This window comes from Pelmatolapia mariae, linkage group LG8, assembly GCF_036321145.2.
Source record: "Pelmatolapia mariae isolate MD_Pm_ZW linkage group LG8, Pm_UMD_F_2, whole genome shotgun sequence".
Taxonomy (NCBI): domain Eukaryota; kingdom Metazoa; phylum Chordata; class Actinopteri; order Cichliformes; family Cichlidae; genus Pelmatolapia; species Pelmatolapia mariae.
The window spans coordinates 22,739,840-22,762,342 of record NC_086234.1 but is presented as its reverse complement, the minus strand read 5'-3'; the positions used below and the strand labels follow the sequence as shown (position 1 = coordinate 22,762,342).

Here is a 22,503-nt window from a genome sequence, read left to right as displayed (position 1 = left end):
ATAAAATATTCACAAAAGGTTCACGTTTCTGATCTGGGTGACAAAAAAGAGAAAAATACTCAGTTATGATAATTACATTTGACTGCCATGTATAGCATCTATGGGAAAAATGAATAAACTCGAGTAACAATTTTAAGCAACATTTGACTGCATAACAAATAAGATTTCTCAACCACTCTTACCTACTTGTCAGTTCCTAATATGTTTTTACCACTAGACTGAAAGTCTCTAAGGGAAGGTTAAATTCATCACTCAATTAGTGTAAGATGACAAAAGCGAAGTATAAACCTAGACAGCCTAGACAGTTTTTTTTGTTGTTGTTGTTGTTTTTTGCCTTGATAAAATTTAACATTTTTAAAACTTGATTAGAAAAGATTTTCTTCTGTAGCAGCCATTACAGCTTTTACTTTGAAAGTGTCTCTGGGACATAGTGTGGTTAACTTCCTGTAACTTAACCAGCTTGCTTTGAGTGGGCACTCTGGGGGCGGAGCATGCTCGGTTGGATAGCTGAGAGAAAAAGCCGAGGCAACAGTCCGGGGTCCACCGCGCTCATATCTGGTCTGTGTCCAACTGCTTTTTTTCCTAAATGGCAACGACGGCAGAGGACCAGCGGGAACCGGCGGACGCCGCTGCACTGCCGACACACCACGGCTGCCACCACCACAACAGCAACAACAATAACAACAACAACAATAACAACAAAGACAGCGAGGCGGGAGAGAGCGCGACCTCTGCCACCGCCAGCTCGACAGAATCCGGCGGGACGGCGTCGCAGAGCATCGGTAACGGCTCGGTTATCAACCCTAACGGGGGGAACAACGGGAAGTGGGTTCGGCTCAACGTTGGCGGTACGGTGTTCCTCACGACGCGGCAGACGCTCCTCAAGGAGCAAACTTCGTTCCTGTACCGGCTGTGCCAGCAGCAGGACCTGCACTCGGACACGGTAAGGACGCTTTAATCCCCGCTGAACGGTGCTTCGCTCCGGGCGAAACATAACTATTACTTTGTCACAGCAGCGGGTGAGCTGGGACTGCACCTCCTCCACTTATTGTCTTTGTGATGGTTTCAAAGTCCTGTGAGCATTTAAGTTTGATAGTTACTTTGTCTCAGACGCTATTTAGTATTCTGGGTACTGGCAAGTGACATTGTGCCATATATCAGATTTCTATGCAAACAAATATGGTGACAGTACATTACAATAGACGTTGCACAACATTCGTGTTGTGGCACGCAGTTTTATTTGTTAAGAACAGAGACACTGGTGCGGTTTTTGATCTCTTGATAACACTCCTGCTATCTGCAGCGGTTTGAAGTTAACAACAGCATAGATCGTTGAGGCATCTGTTAACACACGATTGGTTCGATTTATCTTAACGGGCTTACTGCTTTGGTCTAAAATGGCGATTTTTTTTTTCTATAAAATGCGTGTGCATCTGTTTCCATAAAGTACGGAATTGTCTCCCATGATATCACTCCAACATGAGTACTGATTTCCCTAAAACTTGCATCTCTGTCCTCTCCCGGAAATGCACGCCTGCAGCTCCAAATCGGCATGGAGCAGCCCACTAACCAGGAGATATACGTGCAGTCTGAAGCACTTCCATTCTCCTGCTTTTCTTCATGTGCCTGTGCATCATTTCATGGTGTGAATGTTGCCTGGGTCAGATGGATGAACACGTGCCTCCTCTTCTGCAGGGAGCCACACAGTTGGTAGCTGTACAGCTGGCATCTTATGGGGAGAGCAAGAGAGAGGGAGAGTCTGGCTGTCACATGTAGACTGAAAGGACTTGAAAGACTCATGAATGATGCAGATTTCTATTATGCTGCATGGACTTTGATATGCATGGGTATGACAAAGGGAGGGGGGGGGGGGTCCTCCTCGTGAACCACAGCCCACTGTAAACTGATACAATGCTGCAGGCAGGTGAATACCTCCATGTTGCCAAAATTTTAGCGTTTCTGGAGTAAATAGGAGGGGGTGAGGAGTTGTCTGATCATTGGTGTGTAATTTTATACTACAGTACATTAGGTAGCACAGCAGAGAGCTGGCAGGAAATGAAGCAGGTGGTAACGATTAATAAAAGACCTTGACTGAACACAAACCTGTGATGATACAATTACATGGTGAATGTATTAAACTCATGGGCCAGCAGAGCACTCCAGAGATATTAATTAGTTATTCAAATTAGCAATTTAAAAGTAGGGTTGCAAATATTCAGTTAATCGGCTGACAGATCGATAAGCGTTTGTTTGGTTTTTCTTGTTGCAAATACTTTGTCACCACATCACCATAGACTATAGGAAACTACGTAGGTTCTTTCTCACTTTTTAAATGATTTGATGTTTAATTGTGTAGGTCAATCTGTAAATCAATAATTTGTTGTAGCACTCCTTGAATTTTTATTTATTTATTTTGTGAACCAATACATAACATTTCAGACAAATTACAACAATCCTGGGGCTAATATATATATATATAGATATATAGATATATAGATATATAGATATAGATATAGATATATATTTTAATATATTCTTAGATTAGTCATTAAGGGTCATTCCTGACTTTGTGCTTAGTTTTGATTCATAAAAAAAAAACAACCCTCCTTGCGGCTCTTTTGGGTGATAGCAGATTGCTGCAGTTGCTCGTAGTTTTTATGGAAGATGCTGATTTGTCTGCAGACCCTCGCCAATTAACCACTGAGTAGCTGCTGTGAGCAACCATTCATCAACCAGCTGGGGAATGTATATTTTCCCTCAGTAACCTAGTATACCAGACCGTAACTGGGGATCGCCAACTGGTATCTAAGCCTATATGACTGGGGCCTAACCTGTTTTAACCCCCCTTGCAGCTGTGGGGCACCTGCAAGCCATTATGCAATCCGCCTTCTGCCCAGCTTCTCCTTTCATGCCGTATCAGACTAAATGAGTATTTAGCGGGGTTTTTGCCAGCTCTGTTCTGTGCTGAGATCTTGCTGCTCTTCTTGCCTCCACTCCAGCTTTCCATGTATGCACATGGCGTAAGGGCAGAGCCATGCTATCAAATACAAATTACTGCAGCTGGAAGTGGCGATCTCCTTTTGATTATAGTGGTCCCGACTGAATTGACTTTTTAGTCAGGAACAGCAGTGGACCAAAATAGAAAGAAATTCACCCTTCTAAAAGTACATGTCATGTTTCAGTTTAGAACATTGTGCACCTGCCAGTCAATTCCTGACCTTTAGAAAGGTTTATTTTAAGATTTTTTTCCTTTTTTCTTTTTTTTGTGACTGTTACAGGAAAAATAGGAAATGCGGGAGAGCAGGGGAATTTTAGGCTGGTGTTTGAATCTTTAGTGGCTGCTCATAGTGTACGACTACATGTGGTATTCACCTCAGTCCCAAACTGTGACACAAATACTAAACCAGCGGGGAAAACGGCATCAAGTCATGCTTAGGATTAGAATTGAGCCTCCCTTTAAGATCAAGATGTGGCTTGATGATTTGCCACATCGCTTATGCCGTTATCATTATTATTATTATTATTATTATTATTATTATTACATGTGCAGTCACTGAAGCAGGTTACAAACTGAATATGCGACAGATCCAGAAATAAGAATCGCAGAGGATTGAGTGGGATTGTGGTGCGCAGCAGTGATGACTGTTCCCCTGCTGCACCTCTGGGCGCTATGGAAAGAATATTCCTGTGTGACCTTCAGCTGTGACCTGACAGGAGCTTTCTCCGCACTGCCTGATGACACACATGTAATCTCTCTTTGTGTGTCTCACAAATATTCAGACGCACACCAACACCCTCCTTCCTCCTCATTATTTTCTACCTCCCTGTATTATTTTCTTGTCCTCTCTGCGTTCTCGCTCTTGGTAGCTGACTCACTCTGTGTTTTGCATTCATGCTTTTTTTTATTATTTTTTATTTTTGCTCGTGCCCTGTAATTTATGCATTGTATCACAAACTCCTGAATCTCAAACCACGGAGAAGAATACTTAAGTAAACTTCTTTTTCTTCTGATTACTACCCATTTGCTATCAGCTCAAAAACAGGAACTGAGCTGTCAGTGAGACTCTGAATCCTCAGTGAACTGGGAGTTGGGAGCAAGAGGAGCACGGTGGCGTAACGATCTGAGTCATTGTTTAATGTTTATACAGCAAAACATAGTGCTCTATAGATGGACTTAACAGAGAGATGTGTTTCGGGGTATTATAAAGGCTTTGCCAGATCCTAGAAACGTATCATCTGTTGTCTGTCCTGAGTCCTTGTTTACTTAATCCATTATTTAAGTTAATACTGCAGTGATAACAAGAAATGTTTTTGTCTTATACCCAGGAATTCTTAATTTTCAAAGTCAGGAAAGAAACTGTAATTCTTGGAAGATTAAGGGCTCAACTCTAGTAGCCTAAAAATAAAAAAGAGTTTGAGTAACCAGTAATTATTTGTGCTATTATTCCCAGAATTAAATGCAGGACAAATTGAAGGACCTTGTGAATCAGTAATGCACTGATCTTAACAGCTGACTGCATGAAAGAGGGAGCAGATTTGGTGCACAGTTGGTCTGAAAATATCTGGCTCAATTTAGCCTCCTCTAAAACAAAATCTGCGTCTTTCTTTTTAAAGGAAGTGTTTAACAGTGAGTGCGCTTTGTTCCTCTCAGCTTGTCAAACTTCTTAAGACGTGAAAGTTGATATTGGAGACCAAACAAACAGACACTGCCTGCTAAAACTAGGTCACGTCATCTCATCAGCTGACTGCAAATATCACACTTCTACAGTTTGGAGCAACACCGGGTATCCTTCGAGCGCTGCCTCACCATTTTTTTTGTGTGTCAGCATACTTTGTTAACTGGCCAACATCAAACTGAAACGAGCCAGAACGAGTTAGTTACCACACAGAACGTTGTAAATCCAAATCAGTTAAAAGCACTTCAGCCTGTGTTTCTTCTTTTGCTCAAGAGAGGAGCTGATTTTGAGGTGCTGGACAATCCTCCCACCCCTCCCTCTCAGACGTTTGCATGTCTGCACTTAGGAGTTCCTGTCTGTCTTTTTTTTTTTTTTTTTTTTTTAAACCTCCACATAGACGCTTACAATCTGTCTCCGTGCGACTGTTTTAATGAGATTACTGGCACTTAAAATGCTCTACCTCCTCACCCAACCAAACCCAGGGCTCCCCTCCTTTATCAGTGTGGATGATCTTGCACCATCCCAAGCCAATTACACCATTTCGCTAAAGAGGAACACATACAACAGGATGACTGGTTGTGGGCCATAACAACGCAGAGAGGTTCTGTGGTTTAGGGATTATTTGCACATACGCATGAATTTTTTTTTAATTAACTTTAATTGTCCACAAAACCCGTCTCATCCCACAGTGTCAACACAGCCTCTCAAAAATGCTAGAGGCAAGGTTTTTGCTTCAGAGTTGTTTAAACTTGTAAACTTGAAAATGCACAAATTGAAGGCTGAGTAACACAGTAAGAGGTTGGTGGGTGTTTTAACCATATCCCATGGCAGGATTTCACAACTTTCTTTGCTATTCCTGTTTCCTTAAACTTATTTGTATAATTAGATTGATACATATAGAGGTAAAATAAGTCAGAACTACAGGATGGGGCAGTGTTTTACATGCTTACAAATGTGTAGTTGCTGTTTGGGAAAGTTTGCAAAAATAAAGCACATGCGACCAAGCTTATTTCATGCCTCCCACACGAAAAGTGTCACTGGCACTTGAGAAGTCAGTAGTTTAGCTAGGCCATCTGTGATCCCACAGACCATAAACTAGGCTGATCCGTAATTAGAAATCACACTTATTTCTAGAGTTTTATCACAACTCCTGCCCCCATTCATATCAGAATTTCATAGACAGGCTAAAAAGGAATGTGTTATCTCTTATTTTCACCAAGACTGAGGATTACTAATAGTAATAATAATACTTAGTTATACTTAATAGTTTCAACTGCACAGATATTATAGCAGCAATACAAGGAGTACAGTGTAGAAAAAGAAACTGGACTTGCTGTGAGACTCTGTATGCCAGCATATACTGAGATGCACTGAGAGCCTGGCATACCTGATAAATGCATTAGGTCACAATTTGTTGGAAAAATAAACCTTTCAGTATTTTTAACACTGAGATATAGGTAGGAGTAGGGATGGGTATCGTTTAGGTTTTATCCAATACCGGTGCCAAACCGGTACTTTTGAAACGGTGCCGGTGCTTAAATGGTGCTCGAACCGGTGCTTAAAGAATGGAGAACACAAACTTTGTCCAAAAACCTCTTATGTTTTTATTTTTAGAAGTCTCTTTTTTTTCTGCAAAATGATAACCAAGTTAGCCTTTTCTGTTGATACAACATACCTCCTTTGGTTGGAACCCGTGCTTAAACAATGGAAAACACAAACGTTGTCCTAAAACCTCTCATGTTTAGCTGTTTTTTTTTTTGTAAAAAGATAACAATGTTAGCCTTTTCTGCAGCTATAGGGCATATATGGTATCACTCTATTAAACAAGAAGACAGCCGCATGTAACTACGACGGTGTTTGCTAGTTCACCTTACGTGCATTCATTTAATAACGTGGTTAGCCTACTCAACGTAAATTACACACGAACAACATTAAGCCACTCACGCAGAGAAGAACGGCTGCTGCTGCCATCATCATCCGTCATCATTTCTGCTACACTGGCAGGGCTAGGGGCCAGGACTCTACTCTTCGGGTTCTTGGGGGATGTTGCTAACTCCGGGTCTGATAACAGGCACCACACCCGCAGTATGTGCTCGGTGCTTGGTCTTGCAGCAAGCTATCAAATACGGTGCATTTCTCGGCTTTAAAAAAAAAACGCTATGCGTCGCCAGGTGTTTCATCAGATTCGAGGTGTTACCTCCTTTTCACAGTATCACCTTAAAGCACTTGTTGCAGGCTGCTGAGTTTGCATCTTTTGATGTGAAGTACAGCCAGACTTTTGACCGCTTCGCCTTGCCATAATGGCACCGGATACCGGTACCCATCCCTAGGTAGGAGGTAATTGTTGTGCGCATGTTTTAAAAGGTGAATGGGGTTTTGTTTGATTATAGGCGATGGGCTACTGGACGTCCTTACCGCTACAGGGAAGTGTTGTAGAGTCGCATCTTATTTCCCTGAACAAATGTTGTGTAAACCATTAACTCACCAACTAGTGAGTACCTAAATGTTGTAACTGTTGATTCCCTCCCTTTTGAGTCTGTTGGACTTCCCACAATAATGAAACTGAGAAAGTGACCTCTCACAAAAAAGGCCATTTTTAAAATTTTGTTATTTCTGTACTTTATTCATACTCATTTTAGCTCAGTGAGAGAGTCCCTGCTATTGTTTCTGCTGTGATCCTCTGCTTACTGTTTCACTGTGTGTAACATGGTGAAACTAATACACACAGAGTGGAGCAGAACATGAGGTGAAGTAAAGAGAAAATCATTCTAGTTTTTCATAATGCGTTATGCAACTGTAATAAACAATTGCTATAAATACTTAAGACATAAGGATCAAATGTCTGAAAGCTAAACTAAAATGCCTGTTTTGCTCAGCCAATGAAAAATAGCACACCCAGGCAATTCAGTGTAATTTACATTAGCATGGACTGATAGTCATGACTGGATTTATTTTGCTTGTTTGGTTCTTATGTACACAACGTTTTTGGTTGTAAATGAAGTGCAAAGGGAAATGTGCTAATTTGTTTTTCTCTGAGGTGCTGGTGCTTTAGTTTGGCATCCAGTCAGTAGATAGACAGAGAGAGAGAGAGAGATATATCTATATCACCTGTATAGTAAGAGTAATAATACTAAAAATCAACGAATAGCAGATGGAGAAAGACAGGAAGACTAAAGTGATGGCTGTGACACAATTCAGAAAGCTTTCCCCTCGTGTTGTTATGGCCACACTGTCAAGTCAAGTCACGTCGATGAGGCGTCAGTTTGTCCTCCACTGCAGCTCTGCTCATTTAGGATGTTGAGTGTGTCTGTATGTACCTCTGTTTATGCTCGGAGCTGCAGTCTCAGCTCTTTCACGCTCTAATCACTGTTTTTCAGTACAAACGCATACTCTCCTAACATGCGCTCAGTTTATACACGGTGCCTCTTGGTCTTCAACTCTGATCTCTCCATGCTTTCTTGCTCACACACACAAATGTGTAAAGCCCATATGTCTTATTCTCCCATGTCTGTGACAGTGTCCACCTGTTTCTTTGAACCTTCTTTAATACAAAGAAATTTCCTTTACCTCCTATTTCCAAACCAGGGTGTTTTTCTTGTTTGTTTGTTTGTTTTTCATAGCATTTTTAATCTTTTGTCCTCTACTGATCTTCTGTTGTCCTCCTACCCCCTTTATTTTTCATCTAATCCATCCTCACCTAGCTATCCTTCCATCCTACAGAGTGCTCTGAGGAGTGCACTGGTGTTTACAGTCCTCACAATCCGTTTTCAGCAAATGCTACTATAAAAGAGCTAGAGCTTAACCAGCAGTGCTGCTGTTTCTGAGGGTTGTTTGTTTGTTGTTGTAGTTGTAGTAGTAGTAGTAGCAGCAATAATATTGCTGACCATATAACTTACTCTTATAGTGGGCTGTGTTGTGCATGTGCATGCAGAACTCGCAAATAAAAGCGCTAACATCCATCTGCACAAGATGTTGCTACAGGCCAAGATTGTTACTGCTTGAGCAGGCAGTCAGAAAAAGAATCAGTCATGTGACAGGAGCATGTTCTCATTATCTAGCTGGATATCTTCCTGCTCATTGACTTACTGCATTAACTGTCCTTTCAGTCTATATATGGAGACCGAGAATAGCTCTGTATATAGCACCAGCCAAATGCTGGTATATGGTTAAATCTGTAGAAAAGCTAACTCTGATGCACTCTGTCTCTTATCAAGAGATAATGGTTTATGTTTATTGGGCTGAGGAATTCGGCATTTGAAAATCATATTATTTCCAACAAGTCCCGCCCCTTTCCCCCCCAATTTATATGCCTTTGCCTGTATATCTCCTAATGGCAGGTTTTTGAACTTTTCCAGCAATGGCTCTTTTGTGAAGTCTACTCTAAAGGGCGATGTGCTTCAAGCATTCATCATGGGGAAGAGCACGGGGAGGATGAGTGTATATGTGTAGGGATAAGAGTCATGACATAACAGCCAGGCAAGCTTGGCACATGTAGCCTGGAGGTGCAAGTGAAGTAGGCTGTTGACACACATGAGCACACAGTTTACGCTGACTTCCAGTAACCAGTAGGTTTTTTTTGTTTTGTTTTGTTCCCATTAGTGCTGGGCGATATGGAAAAAATATTTATCACGATATGAATTATTTTATATCACGATAACGATATATATCACGATATACCACCTGACCTGTGGTCATCTGGAAAGTATGCAGTCTTTAAACAGCGAGTGGAGAGGGTGCAGTCTTTGTTTTGAGTTACCGTAAAGCATGTCGCAAATCCGGGTGCACGTAAAGCAGTACCATGTTGCAAAACCACAAGACAGAGTTTCTTTGCAAAAAATATCATTTTTTTATACTTTATTTTCTCTTGCATAAAGTTCAGAGTATGTATAGTGAGAAGACAACACTAATATATTTGCCACAGGCTATTTAACCCTTTAAGACCTACGATAGAACCAAGTCCGCCAGAGCTTATCTTTACATTTTACATGCTGTAGTGCCATTTGTGGGAGCATTTCAAGTTGCTATACATCAATACAACCGTTATAGCCCAAATTTTAATAATATGTATGCATTAAGTCCATAGAAACTACATAAATTGCAAAAAAGTGCAATAAACTACAAAAAAATTGAAAATCTTTTTTTTTTTACATATATTTCTAGTTAGAGAAATTTAAGAGGCTTATCCCTCAAAACTGTAAATACAAAAAAGTTGCACAAAATAGTTTCCAACCACGAGAAATTTATTTTGAGTGTGTTCATAGTTTTATGTTTGAGATACACTAATTTTTATATACTACAGGAAAAATGAAAATAAATAAATGCAAATTTGCAAAAACACAGCATGTGCATCAAAATAAACTATTTCCAACAGTGTAATTTGACTTCTAAGCATCCCGGAAACGATACAGAAAAACATAAAGTCAAACATGACTTTTAAAAACACCAACATAGGCTTTGAAGCTTAAAAAACTACATTTTCCGCGAAAATGACGTCACTTCCGGTTTCGGACAGGTAATGGCAGACATGCGATAGTTGCGCTGACTTATATTCCAACCTAGGAAGCTATGAACAGCTGATCGGATCGGCAAAGCCTGTTTCTGGAATATTATGTTTTTGTTGCTGCAAGTCTGGAATATTATGTTTTTGTTGCTGGAAGTGCTTTTTATGCAATTTTTGCAAAGCTATATGTGGAAGAAAACTGTGACCTAGGGCAAGCTAATGGAATAAGATGTAAGTACAACTCCTACGGCTTCATATGCAAAAAAAACATTATTGCGCTACCTTACGTGATTCCAGTTCTACAGGGATTTAAAAATAGTTAGGGAAAACGGAGTGTGCCTGCTCCGACCGGTTGTAAAGGGTTAATGATATATTTTATGTAATAATCTGTAAAATTCGGGTTAGAAACGATAGAAACGATAGAAGACAAATGGCACGATAGACACTTTTCTATCGTCCACACGATATATATCGTCATATCGCCCAGCACTAGTTCCCATGTAAAAACAGCTGTTGTTACAAGAGTAAATCTGAAAAGTTCAGTTTTCAGTCTCAGGCTAAACACACAGTGGAGCGCACAGTGCAACAGACACATGCACACACGAAGTGAAACCAAGAGAAGAGGTGAATAAAGAAAGAAGCACAAGTGTGAATGGTAGTAAAACACAAGCAAAAAACAGAAGAGTGACTGCAGACAGTTCTTGAGCAACATGTCACCATCTACATTGCTTCTGACAGAATCACATGCACTGAATACCACTCTACTTCAGAAAAAAATAAAAACTCCGCACTTCATAACATGAGGAAATGTGTTATGAAGGTTGTAAAAATGCAGTAATGGTATAATGGACTATCCTCTGTCTGTCTCTGACTCTTTTCTGTAACAGGATGAGACTGGAGCTTATGTAATTGATAGGGATCCTACCTACTTTGGCCCCATCCTCAACTACTTGCGGCATGGCAAACTGGTCTACAACAAGGAGCTCGCTGAAGAAGGTCTGCATGATTGTCTTATTTGCTTGCCAGTAGAAATAAGAATAATACTAGCACGTTTGTTGCAGTATGATGCAATTTTTCCCTGATGCCTTTCTTTTGCTTTTGTGATTTTAATTGAATTTGTGCACTTTATATGAAGATTTGGTATGTCTGAAGAATGTATAAGTCTCCTACTGAGGTAGCTAAAATCAGTTAATGAATAATTAAGAAACGGTTGACAGCAGAGCAGGGTGATATGGCCAAAAATATTTATCACGATATATATTTGAAAATTTGCGATAACAATATAACTGACGATATAATTGATGCGAGACAAAATACAACTCCACAACTTTACTAGCGCAAAAAAAACACCATCCATTCATTTTCACTTAAACAAAAAGCTGTTTTTATGTGCATTAAAGCTATATAAAGATTTAACAGTGCAAATGCAAATTCCTTCCTGAAAGTTTAACCAAAAAGCATTTCCAGTAGAAATGGGCTGACATATCCTGAGCATAACCATGTGTAATATCCACTGAAGTTAAAAAGAGGTGCTTTGCAACATTAAACTGCAGTGTGCCAAATAAAAAAGTCAAATACGTATTTTTCGGACCATAAGGTGCACGGGATTATAAGGCACATTAAGCAAAACAAAGCAGTCAGATAAATCAAACTACTCAACTCATTCTTCTTGCTTCCTCCACTTCTGTACCATTGACTCATTAATGCTGTATTCTATCACAGCTGCTCTATTCCCATGTTGTTGCAGTATATTAATGACTAACCTCATATTGTGGATGGATTATCTCAGTTCTCCTGACTGAAGTTTGGTCCGTTTACAGCATCCTGCCATGCGATTGCATTTGTCTCTAACCATCAGGAACCTTCACGTTAACTTTTATCGAGTGGAAAAGTGTTAGCGTTCATCCTCCAGCTTCACTGTTTATGTTATGCTAACATAGCTGTGTCGCTAGCGATCACGTAGCATCATTATATACCACCTAGCCCAACTTCAGTAACCCTACAAACGTCACTGCTGTTTAGTTTCCTGTGTTCATTTATGTCGGAAGTCACAGCAGAGCTGTACGTTTGAATTTTTTCAGAAATCTCTCAGTCAGAACATGCTGCTAACTTCTAACTCCGTTAAATGTAATAAATTCTGTTTTCATGGATGCCTGGATGTTAAACTTCATAGTTACACCTGGTAAAGCAGCAATGTTGATCGTTTTATTAAAGATGAAAGAATTTAGACAGTTTTTAACTCTGTGATGCAGCAGTGTTCGTTTGACTTTGGGACCTGAAGCAGACGGAGTTTAGGATCCAGATTACTCCCAGATTTACGAGCACCTTAGTCCGACAAATACGGCAATAACGACGGCCCGCTTGCATGTTCTACAAAAAAATGTGCTTTGTTGTGTATCTGAGGGACAAACGCCAAACCAATTCCACATCACTGAAGTTGCACCATTTTTACAAACCAATTCTGGTTCATCCGTTTCACTCAACAATCGGCCATGTGCGTATGAAAACAAAGGAACTGCGCATGCGCGTTTTACCCATATTCTATCGCGATATTTCATTTTCTTATCGTTGCCTAACATTGTACCGGTATTACCGTGAACGGTATAATATGGCCCAGCCCTAGTTGACAGTAATGGTTAACAGATGGCCAGGACTAATAATCAATAGTAGACTGATGTGGTTAAATATATGTTCTATAAAGGACAAAAGTAGAATTAAAAATTGTTAGCTTAAAGGAGTATACAGTGGTTGAAATATGAATGATGTTTAGCTGAATATTAAACAATAATATTTAAAGAATATTCTGTTTACTTGAACTGGTTTGCAACATGATTAGGGTGCAGCTGAGGTCATCTGGCGTGGAAATGTTGCACTACAGTGTCACACAGCAGCTGAGTTGAGTGTTTCTTCTGTGACCAGGTGTCCTGGAGGAGGCCGAATTTTACAACATCACCCCGCTCATCAAACTGATTAAAGAGAGGATCGTAGAGAGAGACTCCAAAGCCACACAGGTAAACGCACAACCTGTCAACAGTGAATCACTGAGCTTCCAACTATAAAACACAGTATATCACATTTATGTTGATTGTATTATTACTCTTGAAACATATAATATTTATTGTATTTAGCTGTTCTGACATGTCCTGTGCTAAATATTGCAGTATTGTTTGGGGTCATAGGATATAGACGTTTGAGCGTTTCAGTGCTTCAGCCTTTATTAATGATTTTGTTCCCCCGGGTGCTTCTATAAAGAGGCCACTGCTGTACATCAGCCTTCTCTCTTCTTTCTTTGTTTTTCTCGGGATGGTTGGACTCACTTTTATATAATCCTTCTGCCCTCTCAAACATACTCCCACTCTCCCTTTATCCTACTGTTCTTTACTGGACTCACTGCTCGTGTTTGCCTAGCGGGGTTAAATATTGTGCAGAAATATGAAAATAGTGGTGCTGGCTTTTAAACTGCCCAAATAGGATTTGGTAATCCAGAGCATTGAATGTTATGCAATATGAAATGACTGCACCTTATTGGAAAATTCATAGAATTCAATCTAGCAGTGTCAGTATTTACTTCCCTTTTTGTATCTCTGGAAATGGTTGCACCTTCCTTTTCATTCATTTCCTGCATCGTCAACTCTTTCCTCTCTCACCCTTTTATTCCAGCAGGTGCCCCCCAAGCATGTCTACCGAGTTTTGCAGTGCCAGGAGGAGGAGCTGACCCAGATGGTCTCCACGATGTCGGACGGCTGGAAGTTTGAGCAGGTCAGCGTGCGCGCCTGCAGAAAGCCCCGCACCGGACTGCTCTGGACTGTGGGTTGGACTCACGCTGCTGCTGACCCTTTAACCGTGACCCTTGGTCTAACCCCTCGGTCCTGACCCGAGCCTTGCTGTTTGCATTCCCAATCTGAACTTTCCATTAAATCCTAGATTATGCCCTTAGTCTAGTTCTTGATTTGCTGGCCTAATGTTACAGTGACACTAGAGAAAAAAGTGGTTGGAGACAACAGCACATGCAAAATAATTACATCCATGTGCCATGAACTGGCAATCTTGTTGAGTTTGAAATGGTTGCTTGGAAGCTGGGGAACCAGGTCTCCAAATACTTCTTTCAAAGTCAACCTTCTATCAGTCTGCTGTGAATTTGTGATTGAATAGGTTGAAGTTGGCAATTATGTGTCATCCGTTTGTGATAATATGGCAAATAACTGTGACAAATCAGTGGAAATCACAAATTTGTGTCCAACTCCTGCAAAGCTATTGCTGTGCATACAGAAATCCACAATAAATAGAAATTCATAGTAACTACTTGCATTCAGAGTCCAACCAGAACCACACAGATTCAAAAAGAAATTCAGAAGTTCCTCCATAAATGGAAGCGTAGTTGCTCCAGGACAAGAGGTTAACTGCAGGATGATAGGCACTCGGCAACATCGCATTAATGTAGGAATAACCAAATTACATCAAGTTTAGTTAAGTCCCCGTCTGGCAAATAGACTCATCAGAACTAAGTTGCACTCATCAGTTCAGACCAACAGACTGATTGCAATGTTTTGGCAATCTGTCTGCCTTTTATAAATTAGACAGCAGTTATTTGCAAACATCTGAGCACGATTGCAGTCAACGACTGTTTAAAGACACCTATGGGGACCAGACAACCCTTAGTCCCCACACCAACTTACATTTTGTCGCTGAATTCGATGCAGTCACTGGGCAACCTTTTTTGTCGCCTGTTTGCAAGGAGGTTGCCATTTAATTTGTACTCTAGCATGACTGAGCCATTAAACAGCCCCTTTAATCTAGTGAGTCCGTGTGAGTTAGTCCCAGAACCTGTAATCTTAAAGTAATCGTAAACTTTTAGTTTTAAAATGATGATACTGATTTTGGATAACCAGTTCTGTCAAATAAACACGCCTTCTTGTCTGTTGTAATGTCAGTCTGTTATTGGCCACATCTCCAGAGTCGACCTGTTATTATGTTTAATAATTCTAGACTTCATGGCGTTAAACTGGCCAGCCTTTACAACACTGTAGGCTAAAAATTGCACACAGACCCTGTGTCCCTCCCCCACTCCTCTGCTTTAGCACTTGGCTCCCCTGCATGCTGCACAGCTATGATTTTCATATATTTTTCAGCAGAGCTGACCCGCAGTTGTTTTGCTGTTTCCACAAGTACACAACGCTTGAATCTACTGCTGCGTCCTCCCCCGTCCCCCAGCCATGCATGAGCAAAAGAACCCTTCCTTAGCTGTAGTATGGGATCTCCACTTTCTGTCTCCTGCGCTGGAAGTCCCCATGATACTCACTGTGTGTCTTTGTTTCTGTCCCTCTCTGCTCTGTATATCTCTCTGCATCTGCGTCTCTTTCTTTCTAGATGGTGAACATCGGCTCGTCGTACAGCTATGGAACAGAGGATCAGGCTGAATTCCTGTGCGTCGTATCGAAGGAGCTCCACACGGCCGGGTCTGGGCTGGGAACAGAGCAGAGTCACAAAACCAAGGTGAGTCTCGATATTTTGCATAAACACACAAGTATATTTCAAAATACACTATGGGGAGAAGCTGCTAAACTGTGTGTTAGCTGTGTTCGTATGTGTGTATTTCTGCTTTGTTGCGGGATGTGTGAAAGAGTAGAGGTCTCTTGACTCATTAAAGGTGATATGAGTGTGCTTTGATCCTGCGCCTCTCCACTCAAAGCTCCAAATGTCACTCCCCTCAAAATGTCATTCACAAACACATTCACTCCATCATTCACACAGCTCTGCCTCTCATTCCTGCAGTTCTCAATCATTACTGTATTGGTTCTTCCTCCTTCATGTGGATATATTAATATATATCTGTGTCTGTTTTTTACCTCTCAGCCTCTCCCTGTCCACTCACTGACACTCATCCATGTGCTCATTTTTGTCATTTTTCTGTCGCGTTTTTTTTCTTTCCCCCTTTTGTATTTTCTCCTCCTTCCTTCATGCTGAATGAAGCCCGCAGAGATGCAGGAGGAGGAAGCGGCGAAGGAGGAGGAGGAGGAGGAGGAGGAAGAGGGGGGGAGAGATACCACACCAAATGAGTGGCTTAGAGAATGAGGGAGTCATGTTTCTTTGTTCCAAAGAGATGCCTGACTGGGTGAGGAACTGTGCAAAAGATGTGCTAGTGGGTAGATGTAGTGGATTTTAGTGTGTGTGTGTCTATATGTCTGTGATGTCTATGAGAAATATAGAAGAGGTTTCATGGCACAGCATTGAGTATGGCCTTAAAGTTGCCTTTCTGTTTCAGTCTGAAGCTCTTTCTTCATTGAGTCAGTCCCATGTTAAAATGACCAAATGCACAACTGCATTTGGTCAAAGTGAATGTTGCATTTAGATTACTGGTTGAAAACTGTAAGGTTGCAATGATTGTAACACATAAAAAAACATGCATAATCGCTAATCACGATTTGGACCATAAACAACAAAAATAAACTCTTACTTTGACTAGGATGGAGGCCTTGTGCTCATAACCAACATGAGCACAGGACCAGTTAACTTGTATTATATTTTTAGGATAATTATAAGTTATGTACACCATTGCTCAATTGCTATTGGTCCTATATTTACAGATATGCTTGTTATACCAGCATGCAAAATGTGCTCTTAAAGTAACATGCCAGTAGTGTCCCTGCAGCTAACTACAAGAACGAAGCGATTTCCTCTTTCTCTGCCAGTTTACCCCTTAACTGTAAAAAGGCTGATGGGGTGAACACGATAACTTGAGGCGATGCAGGATTTTCAAATTAATACTAGTAAATATGTCAGATGAGTTCGAATGTCAGTGAGGTCAGGGTCAGAGGTCAAGTTATGTAGCCCTGTGTCAGTATTTTTTAATTCATGCACTGATGTTTTGTGTATAACATTTAAAATAACCAGTATTATAATAATTATTGTTATTAGTTTATTGTTATTTATTAGTTTATGTGTTAGCACTCGATCACCAATCACAGTGGTGAGCTGATAATTTGACACAAATATGACCAGTTCTTGTTCAGAGGAAAAAAAACAGCTGTGATCAAGATACCAAGACCATCTTTTATATACAGTTATTTGTCACTGTGATTAAATGGAAAACAGATTTCGATAAAATGCATGTGTGTGAGAGAATGTGATGAATTTTGCTAATTGGCGCTTGGTTGGAAATGTCACTTTCCCCACACAGCCTCACATGTATCGATTGAGAGCTGCGTCTCTATGGGCTCTCATTGTCAATGCTGTGACATGGAATATCTCTGACCTTTCAGTGCAGCAATAGTCTTCAGATGTCCTTCCCAGTCTGTGCACATACATATACAGTGTCGGTGTAAAGTCACACACATGTGTAATTAACATTTGCACAATGCACAATTTAAAATTCAGTAAATATCAAAGCAGAAAACACACACTTGTATGTAGTAAGTAGCAAAGATGGCTGTGTTTGTTTTGTTGTTGTTTCCAGTCATTATGCGTGATAGTTAAGTCACTTATTCTCAGTTGCTCAACATATTCATCATCATTGCCATCATCGCAGCCAAAACCATAGCTTAGATTGTTTGCAGTGACTGTAGATTTTATCTCTGCACTTTTCCAATCTCTAATGTCTGTTTTTGTTTTTGTTTTGTTTTTTTGTCTTTCATTTTGCAGCTTTTTCAGATCCACGGGTCCCGGATGTAGAAATCACGAGAATTTATTTTTCCTATGCTTGTCATGTTCTGTACATGGCATTTGTGTGTTTTTGTCCGTGGACAGTCATCACAATACGTAGCATTGTTGCCACTTCATTGACAAAATGCTAGTTAGCATTAGCAAACGTCCAAAAATGTCTAATATCACTGTTAACGCAATGGAGCAATACCATCTTAAAAAAAGAAAAAAGTGAAATCACCTTAATTTACAGACATGCTCATGTATTGTGTCTGTGCAAATGTTATATTGCCAAGGGCAGTAGTGCAGCTTAGTAAATCATGACCAAAGAGCCATATTGGATCTGGCTGAACCAAGGTGCTCATTCTTAATATGACAGGAGAGAATTGGCCTCGTGTTGGTTAACCTGTGAGGAGCTGTCCCATCTGTGCTGCACAGGATTTGCATCATTATATTTCCTAATGAAGCAGCTATCCCAGTGATTTACGCAATCGTTGCCCAGTCTTTGACCACCGACTCTGCTGAAGTCCTGACAGTATTTCATAGTTGTGTACGAGGTTTTCTCATGACAAAAAAAAATCACCTTGTTTGTGAAGAAAACCTGCCAGCAGCTGCTGGACCCCACAGAGCAAAAGTGTGTTAAATCACCCATATCAGCCTTATTTAGAGATGACTTCAAGCGTACTCAAGTAATTAAATCTTCACAAGCTCAACTCAAAGTCCACTAATTTGTTGCTCTCAGTCATTCAGGAGGGTGTGTGTTTGTGTGTTAGCATAGCCACTTCTTGGTTTGGACTGTGTAACTGAAGTAGGTCAAAAAATGTGCTTGTGGGGACAATTTTACACTTTCTGGACATTACAAAGGTGCACACGCTGCACTGGTGAAAACACAAACTGCTCTACATTGTCGCCCACAGACACACACACGCGCACGCATACACATATATCCCTTGTTTGTGCTGATGCATACCTGCATCACCTTGCACAACAGCAGTGTTGCTTCAGTCTGTTGCCATGGCTGGGATCCAGTTCCTGCTTTGGCCTCAACAGACTTAGAGACGTTGGTGTAGTCAGGAAAGGCTTAAAAAGCAGGCATGGAGGAGGAAGGGGACAAGGATGAGTCTGGTATACCACAGCTTTGTAATAATAGTGATCATATCCTGTTTTTGTTCCAATAAAGGCCTCACAGCAGGCAGATCTGCTGCAGTGCAGGTGTATGGCTGAAAATAAAATGTCAAAAAAAAAGCCACGTGACTTTTAACAACCTCTGCTGTGAACATGCAAGAACTACACCACAGATCACATTTGAACTCATGCACAAGACTGTGGCCAATGTCCTTATAGCTCTAGGCATCACTCAGCAAATACACCACTCACATTTGGTGTTTATTAAACTTCAGGAGGTGCGCTTAGTGAATGTTAGGGTGAAACCAAAAGGGTTATACATTAGTTATAAAACAGCAGGTTTTTAAAGCATGTAGATAAGAATTTAGAGTAGGTCTGCTATAGTCCAACATCATGATGTAGCTTATAAGAAAACACTTTCTAGAACAGATGCTAACATTAAAATGCAACTCAGTACTTCTTGGATGCATAAATAAGTACATTTGTGGAGTAAGTGATGTATCGGTCTGTTTTCAGCCTCAAATTAAGATTTGGTGTGCTTCTCAGATTTAACTCAAGCCCAGAGGGATTATTTCTGCCTCTGAGACTACAGCAGCCGTGTTAAGCATCGTCTGCCTGCAGCTTTAGTCTCACCTCCTGCTGTTTAGCTCCTGCAGCACACCTACTGACCAGCAACACACAGCCAACAAGTTTGCAGGGGTCACAAATTTGAGACAATCGAGAAATAAGATCGTGGTCGGCAACCTTTTTTTTTTTTCTCTCTCTCTCTCTCTCTCTCCTAACATTTTGATAATAAAATCAATTTAAAATAAAAAAAATAAATGGGATGTAAATACAATATTCCATGTTTGTTTTCCATTTATAGCACTGAACAGAAAACATATCCTCAACCTGTGGGATCCTCCCGATCCCTAATTAGGAGGATTAGCAGAACACGGTAAATGTTAAATGTGTAGTTAGCCTGCAGTTACTGCGTACAATACTCATAACAGTGATATTGACAGAACAGAGAAGACCAAAAGATTTCATTTCTTCAGCTTTTTTTTTCTCTTTGTGGCTTTTAACTTGGATCATTCAGTGCCTTGAGTTCAAGCAGCAAAACAGACATGTCAGCATGATCGTAGCTGTTATTCCATGCGTTTTTAAGTGGCTGCTTTTAATATTTTACAGTAGATGGTTTACAATCTCACTTTTTGTTTTTACTGTAATTGTCTTCTCATGCATTTACTGAGGTGTTCCTGTAGAGATAAAGAGTAAGTGTGCACACCAAACAGCTGCATGCATGAGGTGAAGCCGGTTTAAGATGTTTTGTATAAAAAGCACCACCTTTTTTTTAATTGTTTTGTAAGTTTTGATGTCTAATTTATTCTTAGACTTTCTTTTTGAATGTTACATTGTAAGAAGAATTTGGCCGTTTGTTTTCAGATGCGTGGGGGGGGGGGGGTTACTTTTGCTCGTTTCTATTTGAAGAATAGCGTTTCTGTTTGACTGTCCTGACGATCTCAAACAGCACATACTGTATAATCAGCAGGTTTACTGAATCCAAGTTTTTCATCTTGGTTCACTTAAATGTATAAACCTCCTTTTGCATGTCCTGTTACAGTACCTTGTTTGTTTTTTGCTTGATCCTCACTTCATTTTTGCTGTACGATTAGTACGTAATGTGTAAAAGTCTACGCAGCAGCGCTCTTTCATTAGTCTGTGCAAAAAAACCAACATCTGTCATCATCAAATCGGGATAGGAAAAACATTTCTCTCTGATGCTGGAGATTCTTTCACCTGCTGTCCGTAGAGCCACTTTACTGTCTGTGAACATGAAACGGATCCATGTGTGACGCATGACTCGTACGGGCTTCAGGAATCAGTGTTTGGATAGTTTCAAAACTGGACTTCATGAGGACCTGAACATACGACATCTTCAACAGAGTGAAAGGAAAATGTACTTTTTTTTTCTTTTTTTCCTTTAATTTAATGTAAATGAATGTCAGCATTGTCAACAAAAATAAACATTTGGTTTAAGGTACAAAGTCTTTGTTTTGTTTTTAGCCCTGATCACAATGAGCCCACTGTGCACTCCTTTCTATACCAGTGGTCCCCAACCCCCCCCGGCCCACCGGTCCGTGAATCGTTTGGTACCAGGCTGCGAGAGTTGAGGCTCGGGAGTGAAATTGATGGTTTTCAGGGTTTTTATCGTTAACTCTGTTTCCCTGGGTCTTTTCCCTTGTGTTATGAATACATTTTCTGTATATTTTCATGCCCTTTATATTTGTTTTGTAGTTGTCTTATTTTGAAAGAAATGTCTATACGTTACCATAGCGACCAGAGAGGAGGATGTTACTCTGTTGCGGCGCATTTTAGGAGGACACTGCTAATAAAGTTACACAATTACACAGTGAATTCACATTTATTATTGTATTTACAAGATACCACAGTTTTTGTCTTGGTCGTATTTTTTATTTTGTTGTATTTATCTGCAAAAACCTTAAAGGCCGGTCCGAGAAAATACTGTCTGATATTAAACCGGTCCGTGGCGCAAAAAAGGTTGGGGACCGCTGCTCTATACAATAACAAAGGCAGCATCTTCCTCCCTGAGCTTCCTCAATACAGCCTCCTCTGCATGACATGAGATGGATACAGAGTCAAAAACTGCCAGTCATTTGGTTGAAGTAATAAATGCAGATGGTGCTGAGTTGTGACTTTTATAAGCTTTGTCTATAGATTTTTATGGGACCTATAATTTACTTACTGGCTGACAAATGTGGAAACAAATACACATTAAGCGCTGTACATAAATAGAATAACTCAGTTTTAAGCTAAGCAGCAGAAACAATCAATGAACATTAATGACAAAAACAAGAGGATATATTGCAAATACAGTAACTATATTGTACTGTACTTCTAAAACTTTTTCCAAACTGTACAATGCACAAAAAGGGCGATCCTGCATTTCTGTGTGCGCAAAACGGCCTCTTCTGTTCTTATTGTGTTCCTGTGTTTTGTTAGTTGAACAGGCCATTAGCAGCATCTGCACTGGCATGCGAGGGTGCTGCGGCTGGCTCATTCCATAGTAAGTGAATCAAATCCAAAAGCGCTGCCACCTGACCACATGAGCATCAGCTGTGTTTGGGTTTGTTTGTTTTTTGCGATATAACTGGTGCTGAAATTTTGTGCTTTTATTTGTTTATTTATTCTTTATTTTTCCAAGTGTCTTTGACCCCTCATAACTTCAGTTTGGGTTTCCACACTATTTTATAGATCATGTAGATCCATTTCCGAACCATATTATTACACATTAACAGGTGTAAAAATACAGATGTAGCAAAAAATAATTTTGGCATAAAAGGAAAAAGAGCTAGAAGCTGAGCCTGGAATCAAAATTTGGATAAAAATGAATCCTTAAATTTGCTAAATCTTGTTTTAGCTGAGTACCTGTCCTTCAAAGTTGGCCTAAAATGCACTTTTTGACCGTTTTTCTTTTGACAGGGGATAACAAAACCCCCCAACTGGTTATAGAAAAAAATCTGCACTGAACAAATCTAAAGTTTTGGTTTTCAGCTATGACAC

At 40.3% G+C, this 22,503-nt stretch overlaps 1 protein-coding gene across 5 annotated transcripts; it reads left to right on the top strand.

The window, feature by feature from the left end:
• The first annotated feature begins 517 nt into the window (after positions 1-517).
• kctd17 (potassium channel tetramerization domain containing 17) lies at positions 518-20,949 on the top strand. 5 transcript variants are annotated; one of them, XM_063481588.1, is made up of 7 exons: positions 518-943; positions 11,064-11,172; positions 13,096-13,187; positions 13,840-13,935; positions 15,544-15,669; positions 16,147-16,288; positions 17,815-20,949. In XM_063481588.1, the coding sequence occupies exons 1-6, from the start codon at positions 587-589 to the stop codon at positions 16,246-16,248; spliced, it is 882 nt and encodes a 293-aa protein (XP_063337658.1). In that variant the 5' UTR covers positions 518-586; the 3' UTR covers positions 16,249-16,288; positions 17,815-20,949. The 5 variants fall into 5 exon arrangements, with proteins under 5 accessions (XP_063337658.1, XP_063337656.1, XP_063337657.1 ...); XM_063481586.1 differs by having other exon boundaries at positions 13,840-13,983; XM_063481587.1 differs by having other exon boundaries at positions 13,837-13,935.
• Positions 20,950-22,503: the final 1,554 nt, after the last annotated feature.

Bases quoted from the DNA above. Each gene is read 5' to 3' on its own strand.
- kctd17 (XM_063481585.1), top strand. From the start codon at position 587: ATGGCAACGACGGCAGAGGACCAGCGGGAACCGGCGGACGCCGCTGCA. The intron at 13,188-13,836 runs GTAAACGCACAA...CTTTTATTCCAG, and splicing joins GAGACTCCAAAGCCACACAG to CAGGTGCCCCCCAAGCATGT. The intron at 15,670-16,146 runs GTGAGTCTCGAT...TGCTGAATGAAG, and splicing joins AGCAGAGTCACAAAACCAAG to CCCGCAGAGATGCAGGAGGA.